The 25,912-nt window shown below is 41.2% G+C and overlaps 1 protein-coding gene across 2 annotated transcripts; it reads left to right on the top strand.

Moving 5' to 3' along the window:
- The first annotated feature begins 605 nt into the window (after positions 1 to 605).
- On the top strand, positions 606 to 21,790 carry trim101 (tripartite motif containing 101). Of its 2 annotated transcripts, none has more exons than XM_079239534.1 (12): positions 606 to 785; positions 2,976 to 3,180; positions 9,522 to 9,694; positions 9,777 to 9,969; positions 10,840 to 10,935; positions 11,141 to 11,218; positions 11,494 to 11,649; positions 11,740 to 11,762; positions 11,849 to 11,973; positions 13,070 to 13,491; positions 16,939 to 17,068; positions 21,389 to 21,790. In XM_079239534.1, the coding sequence occupies exons 2-11, from the start codon at positions 2,998 to 3,000 to the stop codon at positions 17,023 to 17,025; spliced, it is 1,536 nt and encodes a 511-aa protein (XP_079095660.1). In that variant the 5' UTR covers positions 606 to 785; positions 2,976 to 2,997; the 3' UTR covers positions 17,026 to 17,068; positions 21,389 to 21,790. The 2 variants fall into 2 exon arrangements, with proteins under 2 accessions (XP_079095660.1, XP_079095659.1); XM_079239533.1 differs by having other exon boundaries at positions 2,973 to 3,180.
- Positions 21,791 to 25,912: the final 4,122 nt, after the last annotated feature.

Here is a 25,912-nt window from a genome sequence, read left to right as displayed (position 1 = left end):
TTCTCATGGTGATGAGGTGGAACGGGAGATTCTCATGGTGATGAGGTGGAACGGGAGATTCTCATGGTGACGAGGTGGAACGGGAGATTCTCATGGTGACGAGGTGGAACGGGAGATTCTCATGGTGATGAGGTGGAACGGGAGATTCTCATCATGATGAGGTGGAACTGTGTGATGTTTTGCGTCTCTGAGGAATGTTTCCACCGTGTGGAATCTGTGAATGAAGGCGGTTCTGGAGGAAAACAGGATCCAACCCAGTCCAGTCAAGCTGAATTTGATTACATGTTTAAATTTTTCAGAAAAGGAGAAATTTTAACATTCCTGTCTCTTTTCTCATTTAAATAAAATTTCAAAACAATGTTTTTAAAAGTTGAAAATATTTTTTTTTTCTTGCTGCATTTTAGAAAACTTTTCCGCACTTTTATTTAGTTATTTATCAGATAAAATAAACTAAATTAGCTGTAATTGGAACATAAAGTGTTGAACTGTGTGAGTGTAACCGTAGAAAGAGCACAGCCTGGCAGGGTCTTAATCCGTCCAGCCGCCACCTCCTCATATGGTTTGTGTGTTGGGATCATTTCAGAGTCGCTGGGCTGAAACCTGATGCCAGGACACACACATGTTCGGCCAGCAAAGTGGAGGAAGAACGCTAGAAAACAAAATTTTTCTGCCATCTGGGGGGGGAGGGTTTGCTGGAGCACGGCTCATAAAGCAGAACCCTGCTGAAGGTGGAACTCCACTTTGCTGCCCTCGACGGGACCTGCAGCTTTTGGATGTTGTAACGGGTGAGTTAATGCAGCTGACATGAAGCCGCACATAAATCAGCACAAACAGCAGCAGAAAAAACTGCTACTAATGTAATTAAATATCAGCTTCATGGAGTTTCTGCAGGTAAAATGTGACTTTATTTTATCTCAGAGGAAAATCTGGCTCACAAGATTAAATGAAAGCTTCATTTAGAAGCTGCAGAGGGGAGGGGGGATCTGGGTCAGATGGGATATTTGTTGCATGATTTATGAAATCCTGAAAAGCAAAGAGAACGTTTTGGCTTCAGACACGAAGAGTCAGATGCATTTAGTTGAATGTTTTCTTCATGTAACACATTTCTTTGTGTTTTTTTTAGAGTTTCCTCGGTTTTTTCCGCTGATTTGCGTGTTTTCTACCAAGCACCCACCTTTTTGTTTTTTTGTTTTTTTTTGTCTTGTCCAGCATTTAAGCAAGCAAAAAGGATTTTCTGGATGCTGTGTTCTGCTGGGCAAATTTCAAGCATCATAGATATAATGCTCCCCTTGATATTCTGGATTTTTATTTTATTTTTCTATTTATTTTGCATAATTGTTTGTATTACCAAGTTTGTACTGCTGGACCGGACCGGAGAGGACAGAAGAGGGACAGAAAGAGAATAGAGAAGAATAGAAAACAGAAAACACCTTGTAGAGAGAGAGAACGAAAGCACCCACCATTAAAATGTCTTAGATGCTTCCATGACCTTCCTCTGATCAGAGACGACAGACAGGTTTACAAAACAACATATATTAGAGGCTGAAGATGCTGATCATGAGAAAAAACAAAAGGAAACACTCGTATGAAACAAGGTGAATTTGTTCAAACCAGTCACAGTTTGGTTACAGGAACATCCATCCACATGTCTTCTTTTCATTTCTGTAAACAGTTTGACTTCATGTTAAATCAGATTTATTTGTCTGTGAAGGACTGATGACCGTCCAGGTCTACCTGCCTCTCGCTTCCTACCTGCTGGGATTTACTCCAGCTTTCCCAGCAAGCCTGAACTGGAGTAGAAAAATGAATTAACAAAAGGTTTATTTGTATTGACCATTTAGTGTTTTTACACTAAATAAAGCCAGCTCAAAGGGCTTTATTTTAAAATATGAAAACCATTACAGCAACATGCATGATAAACAATAAACAGGAGAGTTAAAACAAACTAAAAGACAAGATAAACAGAAGGAGTTCAAGAGAAACGGATGACAGAAAATTCTCAAAATTCTCAAAATTCTCACTGCCTGGTGCTGAGAAAAGAATTTATTATCATAATATAAAACAATGATCACATATGATCATTATGATCATCATTAGTTCATGATGAGCAACAGGAATTCATGATACATAAAGTAATTCATTAGTTCATTATGAGTACTTAAGTATATGATTTGTACCATTTTTGTAAAGTGTTACTAAATATTCTGTTAATAACTGCTTTTCAGGACTCGATAAGTCAGTCCAGAAAACATGATGAAACGTGCAGGGAGGAAGTAAAAACTCGCTGATTCCTGGGTCTACGTCTGTTTTTAGATGGAATCTAAAATGTTCTGTTGTTGTTTGTTCTCTGCAGGTTGTTTATTTTATTTTATTTTGCAATCCAGAAGTTATTTTATGACATGATTGTAGAAATGTTGGAGTTTTAGACATTATAACAATAAAAACCTTCTGAATGAACATGTGAGCAAACACTCCGCCACCTTCCTGCCGCCCACAGTGTGCATCAGCAGCTTTTACTGTGGATTTCACACCAGCTGCTTCTAATCTGATTCATGACTTTTTCCACATTTTCACTCTTCTTTCCAAGTATTTGTCCATCTTACTGAACATTAATGCAGGGAGCCGCTAACCTGCAACGTTTGGTGCGTCTCCTCTCCAACATACCTGGATTAAATGACTCGTTACCTGCAGCTGTTTGACTCAGGTGTGTTGGAGCAGGAATGCATCTCCTGGACTGGACCCGTGCATTAATGAGGACTCCACAGCTCCAGTCCTGAAGACCCACTGTCCCACTTTCCATGTTTCCCTGCTGCAACACACCCGACACAAATTAATGGCAGAGATCTGTGTAATTAGAATCGTGTGTGTTGGAGCAGGGAAACCTCTAATCTCTGCAGGAAAAGGGGGAGTGAGAATCACGGCTGCATTCATGACATTTTATTTCTCAGATTGTGAAGGTTTGGTGTTTCCAGCAGGCGAAGCTTCGGTCGAGACGCCATGTCTTTGTCGGCGGAGCTGAGCTGCCTGCAGAGCAGCCAGGGAGCAGAACGCCAGGCGGCGTTTGCAACGCTGGAAAAGCAGCTCATGTGCCCCATCTGCCTTGAGATCTTCAACAAGCCGGTGGTCATCCTGCCCTGCCAGCACAACCTCTGCAGAAAGTGTGCCAACGAGCTCTACCAGGTCTGAAAATACTCTACCACAAAGCCTTACTGTAGTCATACAGGAGATGCAGAGGAGAGTCAAATACATCAGGAAATGGGTTGCATCTTAGTCCAGATCAGACTGGGACCAGTCTCCTGGACTGGGACCAGTCTCCTGTCATGTGGTATCCTACCCCCTAGGAGGAGGAGACACACCTGGCAGCATGTGAGAAATTTTTATATCATTCTTGCCTCTTAACTAGTTTTTATTCTGAGCCGACTCAGATCAGGCGGTCGAGATTTATACACACATGTGGAAATGTACATGTATGTACATGTAAATAACCTCTAGATCATTAATATGACTTAATAAGATAAAGTACTGAATCTTCCAGTTCCAAATACCTGAGGTTTAAATGATTTTTTAGAGCCATTGTGAAGTTAAAATGCATGTAAATAAGTACATATATAAATGTTTCAATAAGTAAAATAAATTACACTTTAAAATATAAATAAATGCATATAGTACAATATGATAATAAAATGTCAAATGAAATTTTAAAAAATAAAATATGTGACCTGAAAGTTGATGTGTATCAATTTTATATATAAATTGGTTAAAAAAAAAAATAAAAAAAAATTCAAAAAAATTATTATTATAATTTTTTTTATATTAAATATGTATAACAAAATGTAAAATTAAATAAAAAAGAAAAAAACTCAATAAATATAGTAAATTATGTAAATATTAATGAAAAAATCCAAAAGTTTCCGGTTCTTTATGTTTTCTAAACAAAAAGACAAATAATTCAATAAATTTAAACATTCTGATAATATTTTTGTGCTTCTTGGCAGTAAAACAAACAGGAAATTTTATTTGCAGGTTATTATGTTATATGCTAATATGTTATTCTACTGGTCCGGCGCCGCTGGAGGTGTTCCTTTGGGCTTACATGGAAACTGCGCCTGGTTTGGGGGTTCTGGGGGGGGAAATGTTAATAAAGTCTGGGAAGGAGGTCAATAACCTCAGCAGCAGCCATGACAGCTGATTTTCATTTCTGCGACCAAGCATACCAGTTCAACATCCTCTGGTCCCAGTTTAGACTCTTATAATCCACTCTTCACCCACACACACACACACACACCCACACACACACACACACACACACACACACACACACACATGTGCATACACTTGTAATCCTGCATCTGTGTGTGCCTTGTTGGAGAGCTCCCATTAACCATCCCAACTTCACTTCTAAAATAAACAGAAATGTTTTATCAATAAATTATTGACAACACAAAGAAACTAATCAGATGATAAAATCTGATTAGTTTTATTTTACCAAAGTAATTAATTTTTAAATATGATGGAAGCAACATAAACGCTGTTAATTATCGTCATAAAAGACCTAAAAGACGCAGAATTGCTCAGAAAAAAAACAATATTACTACAATTTCACAAAGTTTTTATGCATATTTGATCTTTTATATTAAACTACATCCAAACAGAGTCCAGAAGGTACTGCACACACCAGAAGCAGTGGCCATGTGTGCAACCACTGGAAGGTCACCTGACTCAATCAGCTGATCGACCACTGGAAGGTCACCTGACTCAATCAGCTGATCGACCACTGGAAGGTCACCTGACTCAATCAGCTGATCGACCACTGGAAGGTCACCTGAGTCAATCAGCTCATCGACCACTGGAAGGTCACCTGAGTCAATCAGCTGATCGACCACTGGAAGGTCACCTGACTCAATCAGCTGATCGACCACTGGAAGGTCACCTGAGTCAATCAGCTGATCGACCACTGGAAGGTCACCTGAGTCAATCAGCTGATCGACCACTGGAAGGTCACCTGAGTCAATCAGCTGATCGACCACTGGAAGGTCACCTGAGTCAATCAGCTGATCGACCACTGGAAGGTCACCTGAGTCAATCAGCTGATCGACCACTGGAAGGTCACCTGAGTCAATCAGCTGATCGACCACTGGAAGGTCACCTGAGTCAATCAGCTGATCGACCACTGGAAGGTCACCTGACTCAATCAGCTGATCGACCACTGGAAGGTCACCTGAGTCAATCAGCTGATCGACCACTGGAAGGTCACCTGAGTCAATCAGCTGATCGACCACTGGAAGGTCACCTGAGTCAATCAGCTGATCGACCACTGGAAGGTCACCTGAGTCAATCAGCTGATCGACCACTGGAAGGTCACCTGACTCAATCAGCTGATCGACCACTGGAAGGTCACCTGAGTCAATCAGCTGATCGACCACTGGAAGGTCACCTGAGTCAATCAGCTGATCGACCACTGGAAGGTCACCTGAGTCAATCAGCTGATCGACCACTGGAAGGTCACCTGACTCAATCAGCTGATCAACCACTGGAAGGTCACCTGAGTCAATCAGCTGATCGACCACAGGCGAGAAAACATACAAGATGTTTGCAGGATTTCTCCATGGTGGTCATGTGACAGAGGGAGGACCAGCATGCTTTTGGATCCAACGATGGGTGTCCTATCAATGCTTGGTCGAATAGAATAGAATAGAATAGAATAGAATAGAATAGAATAGAATAGAATAGAATAGAATGCTGAATGGAGTCCAGAGGTTTGAGCAGCTGCATGTCTGCATTACTTCTGGTGTTCTAATACGAAAAGTACACGTGCATGTAAGGTGTGAGTGTTGCACTCTTTTGTTGCTGTGTGCTTTTTTTATGTTTTGGATATGTGTGTGTGTGTGGGTTTGTGTGTGTGCGCAACTGCAACCCCTCCAGCCTGGTCATGTGATCTTTAGCATTGACCTTTGACACACAGGTCAAACCTAAATGTGGACGTGAAAGTTGGCGTTCTGCCGTCTTTAGACGCGCTGATCTGACCTGAAACCTTCCGCCATCTTTTTCTTCCATTTTCTTCTCCAATATTTATGTAAACCTCATGATTTATAAAATGATTTATTTCACTGTCTTATAATCTTATTTTCCGCCAACAAGTCTTGTTTTGAAGGTGAAAGAAAAGCAAAGAGCAGAATGTGTCTGATTATTTATCATGATCAGAAGATTTTATTTCTTTATTCTATTTATATTTAGTTATGAAATCCTAAAACTGGTTATTTTACAGGTTGTTTAAAAGCAAACTGCATCTTTAAAAATGGATTTAAGCTGTAAAAAAGTGTCGTAAGACCCACTTGTAGCGCAATGTTGCGCTGCATTGCGTTGCGCTGCGCTGCGTTGCGCTGCGTTGCGCTGCATTGCGTTGCGCTGCATTGCGTTGCGCTGCATTGCGTTGCGCTGCATTGCGTTGCGCTGCATTGCGTTGCGCTGAATTGCGTTGCGTTGCGCTGAATTGCGTTGCGCTGCGTTGCGCTGCATTGCGTTGCGCTGCATTGCGTTGCGCTGCATTGCGTTGCGCTGAATTGCGTTGCGTTGCGTTGCGCTGCATTGCGTTGCGCTGCATTGCGTTGCGCTGCATTGCGTTGCGCTGCATTGCGTTGCGCTGCATTGCGTTGCGCTGCATTGCGTTGCGCTATGGGGCGTTGTGTTGCATCACGCTACATTACGCTAAGCTATGCTACATTACATTACATTACATTACATTACGTTATGCTACGTTATGCTACGTTACGTTACATTACGTTATGCTACGTTATGCTACGTTACATTACATTACGTTATGCTACGTTACGCTACGTCATGTTACATTACGTTATGCTATGTTATGCTACGTTACGCTACGTTATGTTACATTACGTTATGCTACGTTACGCTACGTCATGTTACATTACGTTATGTTATGATTCGTTACATTACGTCATGCTACATTATGCTGCGTCATGTTCCATTACGTTATGCTATGTTATGCTACGTTACATAATGTTTTGTTGTGCTGTTGTTGTTTTGACAGAAAAACCCTGAGAAGAGATGTTTAATCTCAACCAGCCTTTCTGATAAATAACAGTTCAATACTTTAATTCTTAAAACAAATTATGGTCCTTTATGAAATTCTTGATGCTATATGTTGCTTTACTTTATTTTATTTTATTTTATTTTATTTTATTTTATTTTATTTTATTTTATTTTATTTTATTTTATTTTACAAATTTTATTTTATTTTTTATTTTAGTATGGTTTTGTTTTTAGCCAGTTTCTTTTATTTCATCTTTATTTTTGTATTTATTTTTCATTTTCTTTTATTTTGAATTAAATAATTCTAGTTTCGATAATGTTTTATTTCTTTAAATATTTATTTTCATATCAATTTTATTTTTTGTTGAGGTCAAATTATTTTTATCAACTTACTTGATATTTAATTGAGTTTTATATTTTACAGTGTTTTTTCTCTTCAGTATTCATATAATTATCAATAAATTCAGGATTTGAGGGGTTAAGAAAATAAAATCTGTTTCTTTCTCAGTTTGAAAGAGCAATTATCATAATAATGAAATTAATGTAAAGCATCAAGAGACTCATTTTGATTTTGTTTCCATTAACAATACTACTACTTCTACTTCTACTACTACTACTACTACTACTAATAATAATCATCATAATAATAATGATAAAATAATGTGTCGGAGATATTTTTCACTTCTTTGAAGCTCAGAAATGTTTTCTTATTTCAGGAAATTGTACAAAGTCTAATCCCCTCACCGTACTGTCAGATTATTTCACTTGGTAAATAATCTGAATCTCCTCCATTTAGGTGTTTTTCTGTTATATTAAAATTTTAGCAACGCACCCGGAGCCAGAAGCGGTTCTGGTTAGGGCCGTGTCTCTGTGTACGAGGCGTCCCGGCGTACTGATCCCTCCCTCAGGCCTGCCAGCAGCTGTGGCTTAATAAAGGACACTATTTCAGGAAGCTTTACCCCCGTAACCCTGCATCAGCCTCACTGCTCAACTGTCCTTTTTCTCACTCCTACCACCGTCACTGCTTCTCTATTACCACTCTGCTGGTTTCCTGATTCTCCCTTTTCTGGTTGTTTTTCAGCATAAATGTGCAGCTACAAGTCGAACCTGATCTCAGATGATCTCTGCACTCAAAGCAGTTTAGAGCAGTTTGGTTAAGATTTAGGCAAAACATTTGGAAATATTCTGGAATTGGCCACATTTTATGAATAAAGGAGTAAAGGAAAACTGGATGTAATTTTGGAACAATTTCAGAAAAAAAAGTTCTTTGAAATAAATTGTGAAGACTTTGAAATTCCCACCATCTACAGTGTAAATATTAAAAGATTCAGAGAATTAGGAGGAGTCTCTGTATGCATGGGACAAGTTACAAGGTGAAACTGGATGCTCCAGATATGATTCTCTACTGGAAATCACTGCATGGACTCAGGAAGACTTCCAGAAATCACTGCTGGTGAACACAGTTCACACAAATGCAGGTTAAAGCTCCATCATGCAGAGAAGAATTTAGATGTGAACAGGATCCAGGAACACGGCCGTCTTCTCTGGACCAAAGCTTGTTTAAAATGTTCTAAGGCAAAGTTGAAATCTGGATGAAAATGTGGAATTCTTTGTGGAAAGCATGGACGATGTGTCCTGCAGACTAAAGTCTCGTTTATTCTTGACGTGGAAGTTATACAGTTTGTAATTCGGTCAGTTTTCATGGAGTTTAGCTATCAGTCACTTGACGTCAAATTGCCTGAAAGTGGAGCAATACCACCAGAAATCGTGGAAGCAGTGTTGATTTGTATAACTGACACATAACCAGCAAATGCTACTAACCAGAGAAGAAGAAGAGGAACAAGAGGAAGACGACCCAGAAACCACCAAATAAAATGCACCTGGACAACATGCAGAACAGGGAGTTGACATAAATTCGAGGAAGTTGACAAAAGCAAAAACATGGTGGTTTTATTCTTCTTCTGGTACTTTTGGATGGTTGTAAAAAACTTTATAGTGGTGTATCACCGCAACTAACAGTGTCAAAACGCAGAGGTGAACTCTTACTCAATACTGCCCACTAGTGGATGAGCTTACTTAACAGCTATGACAGTGTAAAAGACTCATGGTAAAGGAGGAAAGCCAAGTATGACAACGTTTCTGTATGTAACAGAGCATAAATGGGCCTTAAAGGGGAGACGTAGCATCCAGCTTGTTATCATTGGCAGTTGAAAACCTGCATCTCTCATGGTTTGAGTCGCTTCTACAAATGTGAAGACCCTAAAGACAGTACTGTCTGGGATTTGGGGTTGTATTCATTTTTCCCTTCTGATTATAGATTGTGTGGTGATTTTTACATTCTCCGTTGTCAAAAGTAGCTTTCACCCTACAGGCTCTGACTTAGTTAATCATGTGTTTTCACTACGGGTGGAGAAAAATATTCCCATTTGCAAATTTTTTCTTGTTCATCATGATTTTCTTTGTGTGTGGAGCCGTCTCTGTTCCAGGCTCGAACCACCATGCTGGTGAACAGCGGCCGTTTCCGTTGTCCTTCCTGCAGACATGAAGTGGTGTTGGATCGCCACGGTGTCTACAGTCTCCAACGAAACCTGCTGGTAGAGAACATCATAGACATCTACAAACAGGAACTCAACAGTGCACCAAGGTGGAGAGAGACCTGATGATGATGATTATATCTCAAGGTAAAAGATGAGACTAATTCAGTCTTTTAATGTCCTTCTCTCCAGCCCTCTTCCACCTTCTCCTCCTCCTCCTCCTCCTCCTACTGATCAGACTCCGACATGCTCTGACCATGAGGGTGAAAAGGTGAACATCTACTGTGTCACCTGCCAGGTTCCCACGTGTTCCCTGTGCAAAGTGTTTGGAGCTCATCAGTCCTGTCAGGTGGCTCCTCTGACAGACGTTTACCAGCAACAGAAGGTAACTAGCACACTTTATAAGGCCCAGTTCCACAAGGCCCATAAGGTTCATAAAGCCCATATGGTTCATAAAGCCATGAGATTAACAAGGCCACAAGGCCCATAAAGTCCATCAAGCCTATAAGGTTCACAAAGCCATGAGGTCCACAAGGCCATAAGGTCCACAAAGCCATATGGTTCACAAGGCTCATAAGGTTCATAAGGTCGACAAGGCCTATAAAATCCATAAGTTGAACAAGGCCCATAAGGTCCACCAGGTTTACAAAGCCTTTAGGATTCACAAAGCTCATAAGGTTCACAAAGCCCAAAAGGTCCATAAGGTCTGAAAAGCCCATCAAGCTCATAGTAAGGCTGTATAAGGTGTGTTCAGTTGGCTGACATGGAGACTCATCAGACCAGCAACGTTTCTCCATCTTCTATTGTCCAGTTCTGGTGAGTCTGTGTGAATTGTAGCCTCAGTTTCCTGTTCTTACTGACAGGAGGGAACCCGCTGTGGTCTTCTGCTGCTGGAGACCATCTGCTTCCAGGCTGGACGGGTTGTGTTTTCAGAGATGATGTTCTGCAGATCTAGACTGGAACCAGTGGTCCCATATATTTCCTCATTTTCAGATCATTCTCTACAGCATAAAGCCCAGAGATGGTTGTGTGTATAAACTTCCTTACTTCCTCCTTCTGATGCTCAGTTTAATCATCATCAATCCGTCTTCATCATGTCTACGTGGCTAAATGTGTTGAGTTGCTGCCATGTGATTGGCTGTTCAGATATTTGTGTTAACAAGCAGGTGGACCTGATAAAGTGGTGAAAGATTTTCAATCAGTATATGTTGAATTTATAACTAAAATCTAAATTAACTTTCCTTTTTTTCATCAGGACAAGCTGAGTGAAGGTGTCACGTCTCTGGTGGCTTTCAGTGACAGAATCCAGTCGATCATTAACGAGCTGGAGGAAACTTGTAGAAACATAGAGGTGTGTGTGTGTGTCGCAACAAAAACAACTGTATATATGTATTTGTGTGAAAACACAGAGGTGAACTCCGATCTCAGCACTGCCCACCAGTGAATGAACTGACTCAACAACCATGGCAACATAAAAGATGCACATCATTTTTTCAACATTATTTTGAAAACCCTTGTTGATTTTTAAGCTTGTATCTTCCACATCTCTTTCACAGGACAACTGTAAGACTCAGAAACAGGAAGTCTGTGACAAGTTTAACCACCTGGTTTCCATCCTGGAGGACAGACAACAGGTCAGGGTTTGTTCCTGTACATCAGGAGCATCAAAGTCCGGTCCTGGAGATCTATTGTCCTGCATCCTTTCTCCAAAACACCTGGGTTAAATGAACATTTCATAACCAGGCTTCTGCAGAGCTGAATGACATGCGGATGAGGGAATTCAGCCATTTGATTGGAGTGGTAGATCTCCACCAGACTTGTTTCACATAATCATCCAATCATTCGCTGTTTGAGTTGTAGCCATAAAGAGACTAAGTTTCATTCCTCTTGTTACTCCTCCATTATAAAGGTGATGAAACAACGAATCAGCTCTGAGCACGATGAGAAGGCAGGGCATGCTCAGCTGCTAGTACGAAGCTATGAAGACAGCATCCAGGCCAACAACCAGCTGATGGAGAGCGCGCTGAGCAGCATGGAGGAGCCGGACATGGCTGCTTTCATTCAGGTGAGCTGGAACTGCACAGATGAAACCAACAACAAACCAAATAAACTTGACTGTCCTAAAAGTTGTCATTTCTTCTGGTCCTTTCTTTAGAATTCAACAGAGCTGATCACAAAGTGAGTTCAGTAAAGACACATAAATGCCATTTTTCTGTACGTTAACTACTCACATGTATCCATGTTTGTTTGTTTCCTGTCTTCAGAGTGGTAGCGGCAACCGCTTCCTGTCCATCTGAGACGCTGAAACCTGGGTATGAAAATCTGAGCAATTACAGAGTTAATTTCAACGAACAACACAGAGCTTTAGAGAGCATTGACTTTGTTAAAGGTAAGAAGACAAACCTGCAATGAAGCATTGAAACATACCTGTTTGTGTTTAATCTGCATGGGAGGAAAATGAGCTGCAGCAGCTTCACAAACAAGGGTTTTTTTATGTTTTATGGAAAGAAAAAGGTCATTTATCCCCTCTGAAAGGTTTTGCAGGATATATAGAAGACAGATTTTATGCTTCTGTCTCTACCAAACGGAAACCCCCGGTGTTTAACAGTGAAGCCAAAGATTGGAGTTCACCCTTCATCCACTAGGGGCTCTATGCGGGAGCCAATGACCTTAGACATGTTTACAGCCTGCAACAAAAAGACATTTCAGGCTTAGTCGGTCAAGTTCACCTTCATAACAACTTTGTGTGGGTGGAGAGAAAGTTTTGCATAGATTATCTGTTTAGATGTTATTTAATTATGAAATTCTGCATAAGTAGGGGCGTGTCCTTTTGATTGACAGGTATCCAATAGTCAGCAGCAAGAAAGCAGATTGTGACACAACCATGGTTTTTAAGTTGGCCTTAGCTCTAGCCCTCCTACTTCTGTTAGCTGGTTAGCTCCCATTAGCTTCAGGTTAGCTCTGTTAGCTCTATTAGCTACAGGCAGCTTGGAGTTTGATGGATGTCAATCATCTACCCCCATATTCACAGCCCAACCTATTTGCCCATTTTAAATACCTGAGTGGTGAGAGGTTCCGTACCAGAGTATTATTGTAAACCCGCAACTCCTACAGATCCTTCTGTAGACGGATCCCTGGCGTTCGTTACACCATGTTTTGGTGAAAGTGGCCATCCATCCATCCATTATAGTTTTTTTTTTTTTTTTATATGACACCATGCTCTTTATCTAGTGATACATAACATCAGAGTACTACATCTGTGCTTTCAGGGTTTTTAATAATCCCTGATTCACAACTGAATGTAGGATCTTTTCTCTTGTCATGTTGATTGTCTTAATGCATTCAGTCCATGGTGATATTTTAGCTCCTGCCACGCTTTGTGTAAGGTTTCTTCAATTTTTTTCAGCCGATTATCCCTATTATCATGATTTCCCCCCTTCAGAGTTCCTCTTCATTACTGTGTTTAAATATCTCTCTTTTTTTAGTTGTGGAAGATGTTCTTGAAGAACCAGCAGTGGAGCCAGAACCAGTAAAGCCCAAAGAACTGGAGTCAGAACAATATCAAGAAAGTACAGTCCAGAACCTGGACACATCTGTAGAGCCAGTTAAAAAGCTTGAACCAGTACTAATATCTCCACCAGTGGAGCCAGTTCAGCCAGCAGGACAAGAATCAGTTTCAGCTGCGCCAGTTCCTGAACTGGTGATGGACTCTGTAGAGGCTTCTGGGGAACTCCTGCCACTGGAGGCTAATGAGCCGGATGTAAATGATGTAGGACCGGGTCAGATTCAGGTAGAGAGGAAGGAGGAAAGAGAAGAGGCTCAAAAAAAGGTGGAGGCCTGTCCTGTTCCCCATCCTGCTAAGGAGGAAAACATCTGCGAAGACCAGGACGGAATGAGCACACAGCAGGTAAAATAGCTCGTCTTCTGTGCTTTTGCTGTTGTTTCGCTGGTCAGTCAACATCGTTGTCTTGTAGAAGCTCTGATCGTCCTCATTGCTTTCCTTCAGTGGTAAGTAGCTGACGAATATTTTAATGTCTTGCATTTTCAAACCTAAAACAAGCTTTAAAAAGAGGAAATTATTATTACTAAAGAGTAGTGGGAACATGTTGCAGATGTACAAATGAAGCAGAGACATGTTTATCCCACATGGTACAAACCCGACAGCTGGGACGGGGTGAGCGCTGCTCCGTCTGATGCAGAAGAAACCTGCCAAAAGTTTATGATTAAGATCAGCTGGTGTGCTCGCCACGGCCAGCTGGGGTTTCCCCCCCTGACAGGCCAAACCAAAAATAGAAGCTTGAAGAGCGGTCAGGGGGTATCTCCATATCTGAACCCCAAATCTCTTTCTGCCCGCATGGATCCAGAATTCCTTCTTTTAAGGTTGAGTTCAGATTCATCCAGAAAACCTCAGGAACACAGTGATGGTGGCAGAAGATGGGATTGGGTTTGAACAGACATAAACAAAGCTCTGAGCCATCCTGTTGTTGTGTTTATAACCAAGCGTCATATCAGCAAGCAGGGCACATATTTCCACCGGTTGACAGTTTCCTGTGTCCGCAGTAAAATATCTGTCACACAGGAAAGTAGGGCCCTGCCTCTCGCCCAGTGATTGGCTGAGAGGCTCCAGCTTCCCAGGACCCTGAACTGGACTAAGCAGTTAAGGAAATGGATGGATGGATGGATGAACAGACAGACGGACGGATGGATGCATGGATGGACGGATGGGTGGATGGATTGGATGGATGGATGGATGGATGGATGGATGGATGGATAGGCAGATGGATGGATGGATGGACGGATGCATGGATGCATGGATGCATGGATGGATGGATGGATGGATGGACGAATGGACGGATGGGTGGATGCATGGATGGATGGATAGACAGACGGATGGATGGATGGATGGATGGATGGACAGATGCATGGATGGATGGATGGATGGACAGACGGACGGACAGATGGACAGACGCATGGACGCATGGGCGCATGGATGGATGGACGGACAGATGGATGGATGCATGGACGCATGGATGCATGGATGGACGAATGGACGGATGGACGGATGCATGGATGGATGGATGGATGGATGGACAGACGGACAGACAGATGGACACACGCATGGACGCATGGGCGCATGGATGGATGGACGGACAGATGGATGGATGCATGGACGCATGGATGCATGGATGGACGAATGGACGAATGGACGGATGGACGGATGCATGGATGGATGGATGGATGGATGGACAGACGAACAGACAGATGGACAGACGCATGGGCGCATGGATGGATGGACGGACAGATGGATGGATGCATGGATGCATGGACGCATGGATGGATGGATGGATGGATGGATGGATGGATGAATGGGGATGTAGGAATACATTGACCTGCATCTATGCATTGACTTGATGATCAACAATCTAACAGCATCCAAATGGAAAATATGGATCAAACTTAAGGTTCCTTATGGACTCGACACAAGGGGCGATGTTCTTATCCTTTCATTTCCCATGGAATGTGTGCAATGTGGCAAAAGCTGCTGCCAAGCTACATTTGTGCTTAGGAAATTTCATGCTTGTTAACATAGACGTGCACACAGAGGCTTGCAGGGCATGTTTGAGATGTACAAATGAAGAGGAAACTTTTTATCCCAGATGGTACAAACTCGACAGTTGGGATGGGGTAAGCGCTGTTCTGTCTGCTGCAAAGCGACACAAGAAAGTTGAAATAAGTTCCACTTTTGTTGCTGTTGTATGGCTCCACAAGCAACGCGTGAGGGTTTCGGCAGTTGAGTTTTTTGCAAAACAAAAGTGCTATTTCTAAAATTTCAACGAACTAAAACAGATTTTCAGGTAATTCCATTCAAGCGTTGAGCACATAGGCCGCAGTTCTCGCACAAGAATTGCGTTTAAAGTCAGGTAGTCATGTAGCATTTAGCATTGTTTCAGGGTTTTCCATTTACTGTGGAGGATTTTTCGCTTTTTGAAGTCTTTCTCAAATGAAATGAAAATGAAATGCCATTGAATGATGATGTTCACCATGTTGTTTCCTTGTTTGTAAAATAGTTGATCTTTCTTTTCTACTGTAGTGTCAACAGCAAGATTTCTGAGCAAAATCATCTGACTGATGTTTCATTGGTCAGGAATGTTTTGAAAATGTAAAAAATTTCCTCCAGTGTTACAACCAATAAAATTGATTAGAAACAAGTGATCCGAAAGCACGGCCCGAGTCAGACTCTGTTTGTCACGTCCCGTTTGTTGGGTTTCCCAACACACTTGTTGTCATTTGTCGCCGTCCATGTGTCAAGGCCAATTTGTACATAACTAGGTATGGTATACGTCATACGTCTGTGGCCTCCTACTGCCATGCCTTTTTTACGTTGCCGTGGTTGTTTAGTCAGTTCATCCACTAGGGGGCAATGCTGAGTTCAGAGCTCATTTCCACGTTCTGATATCAGTTCCTGATGCTGATTTTAATTCATCCTTATGTTTGCAACCACCCAACACACTCACACAGCCTTTCTATGAAAGCTCAAGCCTTCTCTACATCTTTTGTCCTCTTCTTCTTCTTCTTCTTCTTCCTCCTGTTCCCTTCTTCTTCTCTGGTTTGTTCCCTTCCCTGGTTGCGTAACAGCTATAGAGCTCAACATTGCCCCGTGATTTCTGTTGGTATTGTGCTGTTTGCTGCATCCAGCGGCGGATCTGCAGGGAACCCTGAACCCTCAAACCCACAGCAGTGTTCTGAACAGTTTACTAAACTAAATCGTACCATTGTGCAGATGTGAAACCGTCTCGTTCCAGCTTGAACCCATTGGTGGAAACGGGTTTTTACTGACCTGGTATCGCCTACAACTGTTTCAGCAATGAAACCTTGTCCAGGAGGAACCAAAGGAAGGTGTGAAATCTTTCACCCAATCGAACTGAGTTACCCAGATTATCCTGGTGTGAAATCCCCCTTCGATGCACAGCTTGTTGCTTTCTACCAATCCTCAAGTCTCAGCTTGTGAGATCGGGATTTTTCCATTAGAACCTCCACAAGATGGACATGTTTGCTTGCTGCTTCCAGTCACCTAACATCTCTAATACTTTTAAGTTCTCAGTAAATGTTTCTTTTTTCGAAGGGACTTTGCTGTTGTCTGATGACGATATGACATATTGTAGTTATGCGGCCCCGTCGCTCCTTTCCATGATTAGCACTTCATGTAGATAATACTTTATTTTTGTTGGTGGTCTTACCTGTATTAGACAACCTTTTAAACATCCTGATATCAATAATGTATTGAAGGGAAATCTGTCCTATAATTCAATTAAATTTCCTATTTGTATAAATAAAGTTCTTCTCGCCCCGACAGGCTGTCACTCTGCTCTTCTACCTGCTGGCCTTCCTGGTCCTCCTGCAGCGGTTTTGGGCTTACATTGGTTGTTTTATTTGCACATAACAGCAGGAGGAAGAACATGGATCATAACTGCAACAGATCTCAGGTAAATACACCACCGGCTCCACCTTTCATTGTGGAAATGGATGTAAAAGAGTTTTAGTCTACATCAGGTGTCCAGATTTTAGACTGTGGTACAAACAGTTTTTAATCATGTTAAGGGAAACAGATAATCTGTATTAAAAAACGAATTGAGAATCAGCTTACATGGTTCTGTGGTGGACTGACGACCTGTACGAGGTGAACCCTGCCTCTCGCTTACTGGCTGCTTGGAAAGTCTCCAGAAAATACGTCTGACTGAACTGTTGTGTGAAGGATATGAAGAATTTTCTATCATATTCAGCAGCTTTTGAAGCTTTTTTCTCTGGACAATCAGCTCCAGATCAGAACAGAACCAGAACCAGTTTTGTTTTTTTATTTATTTACTTTATTTGTCTTTTTTAAGTCTGAATCACTGCAAAATGCATCCGAATGGAGAAAAGCAGCTTTGAGTTTCTGGTTGCCTCTGGCGACACCTTGTGGTAGGATTGTATTATTACAGCTCAATGAAGACTTCATAATTTTAATCAATTAAATGCTGATTGGCTTCAAAACTGATGACAAAACACAATTCATAAAACATTTCATGATCACATTTTATCACCTTTATGTTGCTTTAATGCTTCTAAACTCAGACAAGAGCCAAAATTAGTGGTTCTCAGACTGGGGATCACAAGATAATCTGAGAACCAAGAGGGAAAACCTCCATTAGAACCAGAACCAGGGAGGAAAACCTCCATTAGAACCAGAACCAGGGAGGGAAACCTCCATCAGGACCAGAATCAGGGAGGAAAACCTCCATCAGGACCAGAACCAGGAAGGTAAAACCTCCATCAGGACCAGAACCAGGGAGGAAAACCTCCACCAGGACCAGAACCAGGGAGGAAAATCTCCATCAGGACCAGAACCAGGAAGGAAAACCTCCATCAGGACCAGAACCAGGGAGGAAAACCTCCACCAGGACCAGAACCAGGGAGGAAAATCTCCATCAGGACCAGAACCAGGAAGGAAAACCTCCATCAGGACCAGAACCAGGGAGGAAAACCTCCATCAGGACCAGAACCAGGGAGGAAAATCTCCATCAGGACCAGAACCAGGAAGGAAAACCTCCATCAGGGCCAGAACCAGGAAGGAAAACCTCTATCAGGACCAGAACCAGGAGGGAAAACCTCCATCAGGACCAGAACCAGGGAGGAAAACCTCCATCAGGACCAGAACCAGGAGGGAAAACCTCCATCAGGACCAGAACCAGGGAGGAAAACCTCCATCAGGACCAGAACCAGGAGGGAAAACCTCCATCAGGACCAGAACCAGGAGGGAAAACCTCCATCAGGACCAGAACCAGGGAGGAAAACCTCCATCAGGACCAGAACCAGGAAGGAAAACCTCCATCAGGGCCAGAACCAGGAAGGAAAACCTCTATCAGGACCAGAACCAGGAGGGAAAACCTCCATCAGGACCAGAACCAGGGAGGAAAACCTCCATCAGGACCAGAACCAGGAGGGAAAACCTCCATCAGGACCAGAACCAGGGAGGAAAACCTCCATCAGGACCAGAACCAGGAGGGAAAACCTCCATCAGGACCAGAACCAGGAGGGAAAACCTCCATCAGGACCAGAACCAGGGAGGAAAACCTCCATCAGGACCAGAACCAGGGGGGAAAACCTCCATCAGGACCAGAACCAGGGAGGAAAACCTCCATCAGGACCAGAACCAGGGGGGAAAACCTCCATCAGGACCAGAACCAGGGAGGAAAACCTCCATCAGGACCAGAACCAGGGAGGAAAACCTCCATCAGGACCAGAACCAGGGGGGAAAACCTCCATCAGGACCAGAACCAGGAGGGAAAACCTCCATCAGGACCAGAACCAGGGAGGAAAACCTCCATCAGGACCAGAACCAGGAGGGAAAACCTCCATCAGGACCAGAACCAGGGAGGAAAACCTCCATCAGGACCAGAACCAGGAGGGAAAACCTCCATCAGGACCAGAACCAGGAGGGAAAACCTCCATCAGGACCAGAACCAGGGAGGAAAACCTCCATCAGGACCAGAACCAGGGAGGAAAATCTCCATCAGGACCAGAACCAGGAAGGAAAACCTCCATCAGGGCCAGAACCAGGAAGGAAAACCTCTATCAGGGCCAGAACCAGGAAGGAAAACCTCTATCAGGACCAGAACCAGGGAGGAAAACCTCCATCAGGACCAGAACCAGGAGGGAAAACCTCCATCAGGACCAGAACCAGGGAGGAAAACCTCCATCAGGACCAGAACCAGGAGGGAAAACCTCCATCAGGACCAGAACCAGGAGGGAAAACCTCCATCAGGACCAGAACCAGGGAGGAAAACCTCCATCAGGACCAGAACCAGGGGGGAAAACCTCCATCAGGACCAGAACCAGGGAGGAAAACCTCCATCAGGACCAGAACCAGGGGGGAAAACCTCCATCAGGACCAGAACCAGGAGGGAAAACCTCCATCAGGACCAGAACCAGGGAGGAAAACCTCCATCAGGACCAGAACCAGGAGGGAAAACCTCCATCAGGACCAGAACCAGGGAGGAAAACCTCCATCAGGACCAGAACCAGGAGGGAAAACCTCCATCAGGACCAGAACCAGGAGGGAAAACCTCCATCAGGACCAGAACCAGGGAGGAAAATCTCCATCAGGACCAGAACCAGGAAGGAAAACCTCCATCAGGACCAGAACCAGGGAGGAAAACCTCCATCAGGACCAGAACCAGGGAGGAAAATCTCCATCAGGACCAGAACCAGGAAGGAAAACCTCCATCAGGGCCAGAACCAGGAAGGAAAACCTCTATCAGGACCAGAACCAGGAGGGAAAACCTCCATCAGGACCAGAACCAGGAGGGAAAACCTCCATCAGGACCAGAACCAGGGAGGAAAACCTCCATCAGGACCAGAACCAGGAGGGAAAACCTCCATCAGGACCAGAACCAGGGAGGAAAACCTCCATCAGGACCAGAACCAGGAGGGAAAACCTCCATCAGGACCAGAACCAGGAGGGAAAACCTCCATCAGGACCAGAACCAGGGAGGAAAACCTCCATCAGGACCAGAACCAGGGGGGAAAACCTCCATCAGGACCAGAACCAGGGAGGAAAACCTCCATCAGGACCAGAACCAGGGGGGAAAACCTCCATCAGGACCAGAACCAGGGAGGAAAACCTCCATCAGGACCAGAACCAGGGAGGAAAACCTCCATCAGGACCAGAACCAGGGGGGAAAACCTCCATCAGGACCAGAACCAGGAGGGAAAACCTCCATCAGGACCAGAACCAGGGAGGAAAACCTCCATCAGGACCAGAACCAGGAGGGAAAACCTCCATCAGGACCAGAACCAGGGAGGAAAACCTCCATCAGGACCAGAACCAGGAGGGAAAACCTCCATCAGGACCAGAACCAGGAGGGAAAACCTCCATCAGGACCAGAACCAGGGAGGAAAACCTCCATCAGGACCAGAACCAGGAGGGAAAACCTCCATCAGGACCAGAACCTGCCTCAGATTCTACATTTCTTTCAGAACCTGCAGTCTGAAAGAGCCATGAAGGGAAAATCTGGAACCCTGATCTTTAAGATCCAGTTACTTACATCTCTGCCACTGAAAGCTTTATCGGTTTATCTGTCAGAAGAAGTTTAAATTCTGGATTTAACCCCTTCATGCATGAATTAATAAAATATAATGCAACATTTTTTTTAAATACAGTATTTTACCTCTGCATACATATGCAGTGATACTTTGTTTATTAGTGATATTTAGAATATATAATATATATTCTAAATATCTATATATTTAGAATATATAATCATAATTATATTATGTAAAACTTGTATAAAATATAGCTGTATCATTTTCTTTTCCTATTTATCGCAAAGGCAAACTTGTGTAATTATATTATGTTCAATTATATAATATATATTTATTTATTCTCCAGTGAGTAGAAACATATTGGATGACTCAATAACATCCACTGGAGTGATTTATTTACAAAAATAACATCTTCATTCATGGATATGCAAGAAAAATCTTGTAAATAGTTTTCCACGACAGGGCCACCATGCATGAAAGGGTTAACAAGGAGACTAGATGAAAAGACCATGAAGAGATGAAAGCAGCACTTTGGATCAGATGGAGACTTTTATCAATCAGGTTTATCAATCATTCTGTCTGGAAATATTGAATCCATGGAGCAGTTTTTGTACATCAGTCAGAGTCAGGATGCTGCTCATCAGAGAACACGGGTCCAGGACCCGGTTTTATATATTTGGACATTTAGAAATAATCTGATGTCATTTTCTTCTCTTTTCCAGGATGAGGAAAGAAACTCAGAGCCCAGTTCAGACCAGTTCTCCCACTTCCTACTCTTCTCTGGTCTTCAGCAAAGCTCCACCTCAAACCAGTTTCTGCTTGTCTGTCTTTAAACGTACAAAAAATATTAATGTGTTAAATAAATCAGAATTAAAAACCACATGATAAAACACATTCAGAAAATAATAAAAATAAATTTAACAGGGATGATAAAAAAAATACGAAGAAGGAAAAAGGAAAAGTTTTATTAAAAAGGAAAATCTGAAGTTTTTACAGAACATTTGAATATTTTCCATTTTTTCCTTTTCCATGTGTTCGTGTATGTGGTGTTTGAGGATTTTATAACATCATGTCTGATAGGTTTTTGATGTAATAAAGTTTAAAAAAATATTAATTTGTTCCATGTTCATATCACACATCAGTTTGGTTTGCTAAATTAACTAAACATACCTACAAATAACTAAATAAAACTAGAAAAATTGCTGTTCTTGCAGAACAGCAGTGTGAATGCTTTCATGCTGAAATGCTTGAACTGTAATGCTAAAAAAAAAGTTTGAACAAGGCTGAAATGGAAAGAAACTTGAAAGAAGTGTTGAAAAGGAAAAACCGATGGTTAAACATGGTTAAAATAGCTGAAAGCTGAGCTGAAATAAGTTAAATGTGTTTGAAGATGGCTAAAGTTTGGTTGTGGATGGATCAGATGAAGAAACTGTACAGCTGAGGTCAACTGTTGAAAGATTTATAGGTCAAAATGGTGTTTCAAGGTGTTGAAATTGTTTGAAGGTTGCAAAATGAGTGAAAGGCAGTTTAACAGGGCAAAAAAACAAGTGAAAAACAGTTAAAAATGGCTGAAATATCTTGGTTGAAGCCTTTCGCTAAAGTAACTATGAAGCTGAAGCCATGAGTACAGGTGTTGAGGCCTGAAATGGTGTTTAAAAGGAGTAAGGAGGGTGGAAAGTTGAACTGAAACGAGTGGAAGAAAGTGGAACATAGCTGAAATGTCCTTGTTGAAGCCTTTAGCTGAACTAACTATTAAGATGAAGCAAACAGTACAAGTGCTGAAGCCTGAAATGGTGTTTAAAAGGAGTAAAGAGGGCTGAAAGTTAAACTGAAAAGAGTGGAAGACAGTTGAACGAGGCTGAAATATCCTGGTTGAATCCTTTAGCTGAATTATATATGAAGTTGAAGCCGTCTGTAGAAGTGTTGAAGCCTGAAATGGTGTTAAAAAGGAGTAAAGAGGGTGGAAAGTTGAACTGAAAAGAGTGGAAAACAGTAGAACATGGCTGAAATATCCTGGTTGAAGCCTTTCGCTGAAGTGTACAAGTCATTTGTACAAGTGATGAAGCCTGAAATGGTGTTTAAAAGGGGTGAAGAGGGTTGAAAGTTGAACTGAAATGAGTGCAAGACAGTTGACGACGGTTGAAAAATGAGTAAAAGACAGTTAAACGTGGTTAAAATGTTCTTGTTGAGGCCTAAGCTGGACAGGAGACATAAACAGCTCTGTATTAACAGTGCTGAATCATCACTGAACACCTTTGACCTATTAGTTGTCATGACAACGGCCCCTCCCTTCACTCACTGCAGTTCCAAAATGACACGCTGGGGCTGAGAGGGGGAGACTTTTTGCTTTGCAGACCCTCTGTGACCCCTCCGAACTCCTCGATGCTACACAAAAACCGTAACAGATATCGAAATAATTCTTTCACTGTGAGCGGCAGAAGGCTTTGAGGAACACAGGAATGTAATTTATTTTATCGTAGACTTAACTTAATTTAAATGACAGAGAGTTAAAAAAAATAAAAAGTGCAGCAGAGAGGACATGTTTCCTTTGTCTATGGCAGCTTGAATGGGGAAAAAGCAGACTTTTGGTCGCTTGGAGGTCCGCAGCTCAAAACCTGTAGGTCCCAGCTCTTTCATTCTTGGACTCAGTTGAAGCCAAGAAGATTTGCAAGGTTTTGATGTATAATTTGTGTCTGTAGGGCAAAATTTTGAGGAGTTATGAGAATTTGTTCGAGGTCTGGAAAGTTTTAAAAATTTAGAGTGGAACTGGAGTGCGAGCGAAAAGTGATCGGCAAAAAAGTTGAACGATTTTAAAACTGCGATATTTCGAAAACGGTTGAAGATATCAAAAAGTTGAATAGAAGCTTAATAGCTGAATTTCTTGTGACTTGTTTAAAGTTTGAACGGTGTTTCTAACTGAAAGTATGCTGAAGTTATAAAGGCTGAAAGAGTTGAATGTTTTTGTGGAATTCCCATTCATTTCAATGAGAGCTGAAAATCAATAAAAATGATCAATAATTTGAAATTGGTTGAAGATATCAAAAAGTTGAATAGAAGCAGGAATGAGCTGAACGAGCTGAACGTTTTGATACCAAATTTGTTTGAATCGGTTGAACACAGCTGAAGTTATTACACGCCGAAATAGGTACGGAAGAAGTAAGAATAATAAATAGAGAATAATAATAAAGAAAAACAGGAAAACTATTGTGTGAATGCATTCACACAATGAGAATAATATGACTTCCCAAGAAGACTTTGTGCAAGGAGAACATCAGTGACGATCACCTTGATAGATATATATATATATATATATATATATATATATATATATATGCACAATAATATCCATATATACATATACACAGGGGGTTTATAAAGTAGAAGTAAAAGTAAAAAAGTAGAAGTCCTGCCATCTTTTTAGATCTACAGATGGATTCCAAACAGGTGTTTTCACTAACAGACTCATCTACCATGATGTGGATTAGTGGATTAGTGGATTTAGTGACTGGTTGGAAATAGCTGCCGGACAGGACTTCTACTTTCTACACCTGTGTGTGTGCATATATATATATATATATATATATATATATATATATATATATATATATATATATATATATATATATATATATATATATATATATATATAAATATATATATTGGGGGATGTATATACATACATATATATATATATATATATATATATATATATATATATATATATATATATATATATATATATATATATATATATTTTCCCCCAATATAATTCATAAATTCATATTTCATAATTCTTTTTCTTTCTTTCTTTTTTTTTTTTTTTTTTTTTTTTTCAGTTTGATTCATTGTCCCTAATAAATGCTTTTGGTCCCCTGCAAGCTGACGTCCTTACAGTCAGATTGGTCGCGCTTCTTCGCGCCCTCACAGATCTGTTTTACTGGATTTCCCAGTAAATTCCTTTCTTTCCTGACTCAAAGTTTCCCACACTAAACATTTCTGTAGAACAATGTTTCTCTCAAACATCATAACGAGTTCTTCCTGTTCAGGAACATTGATTTTACTTCACATTTACTTGATTCACAGTTTGACATTAAAAACAAGCTTAATGTTCATCATGACCAACTGTTAGTATGTAAAATATGACCACTTCTCTGGATACAGATAAACTTTCATTACATGCGACACGGCCACACCAAATTCAGGTATGGAAACTCCTTGTTCCCGCCCCGGATCCTTCCACCCATCAGCAAATATTTGCAGAGCTACTATGTGATCCCTTTCCAACCTAATATGCTGATTTATAGGCATCTGTACTTGAAGGATTGTTTTAACTGCCCCAGTATGAAGTCTTCGTGTCCTAATATGCCTCTTTTCTTTTATAGAATCTACTTTCAGTAAATTATCTAAGATTATAAATTCAGATAAATGAAATAAATCTGATACATTTATTAAAAATAGTTGTTTATTTGTTTTTCATTCAGATTCAGAAAAGTTATTCGTGACTTTTCGAATAACTTTTGTATTTCTGTGTTTTACTTGAACCTGATTAAATATGTAATAAACCTAAAAATCTTCAATCCGACAACTATTTGAACCGAAATAAATCAATCAAAAATGAAAAGAGAAACTGACACTCTTCAGGTTTAAAAACACACATACAAAAACAACATTTATTATAATTTTGCCTATGGACGTCTTGAATTTCCAGTCATTAAAAATTTTTGCCCAATAAGCACTAACGGATGTAACTTCCGGTCTGGAGCTCAGACCGTCAAAATAATAGAACTAGAGAAGATGAGTTGCAGATTGAGAATCCCATATTATGAGCTAAAACACACATATACACACGCACACACACAGACACACACACACACACACACACACTATATATATATATATATATATATATATATATATATATATATATGGATTTTACTGGAAATATAGACGGTTGGTGCCTTTATTTAATGGGAAGCTGCTTGTCTTTACATGAGAACAAGATCTGTGATCTGAAGATGATATCAACTAAATAAATAATTGCAGGCTTGCGGAATGGTGTAATGGCTTTTTCTGACCTTGATTTTGAAAAAAACATTAAAGAAAATTTTATACCTTTTATTCTATCCAGTCCAAAACTATCTCAAAGTTTAATTTAGAAAAAAATCAAACATGATGTGAACTGTAGTTTCTGTAAGATTCACTCTAAAACTGTGTTACATTTGTTTTGGAATTGCCCTGAATACATT

This window comes from Telmatherina bonti (genome assembly GCF_933228915.1).
Source record: "Telmatherina bonti genome assembly, chromosome: 4".
Lineage (NCBI taxonomy): Eukaryota > Metazoa > Chordata > Actinopteri > Atheriniformes > Telmatherinidae > Telmatherina > Telmatherina bonti.
This window is presented reverse-complemented; position numbering and strand designations above follow the sequence as displayed.

What these genes read in the sequence shown, in the direction of transcription:
- trim101 (XM_079239534.1), top strand. Translation starts at nt 2,998, where the DNA reads ATGTCTTTGTCGGCGGAGCTGAGCTGCCTGCAGAGCAGCCAGGGAGCA. An exon ending in ACATGGCTGCTTTCATTCAG is followed by an intron (nt 11,650 to 11,739) that starts GTGAGCTGGAAC and finishes TCCTTTCTTTAG; the next exon opens with AATTCAACAGAGCTGATCAC. An exon ending in TCAACAGAGCTGATCACAAA is followed by an intron (nt 11,763 to 11,848) that starts GTGAGTTCAGTA and finishes TCCTGTCTTCAG; the next exon opens with AGTGGTAGCGGCAACCGCTT.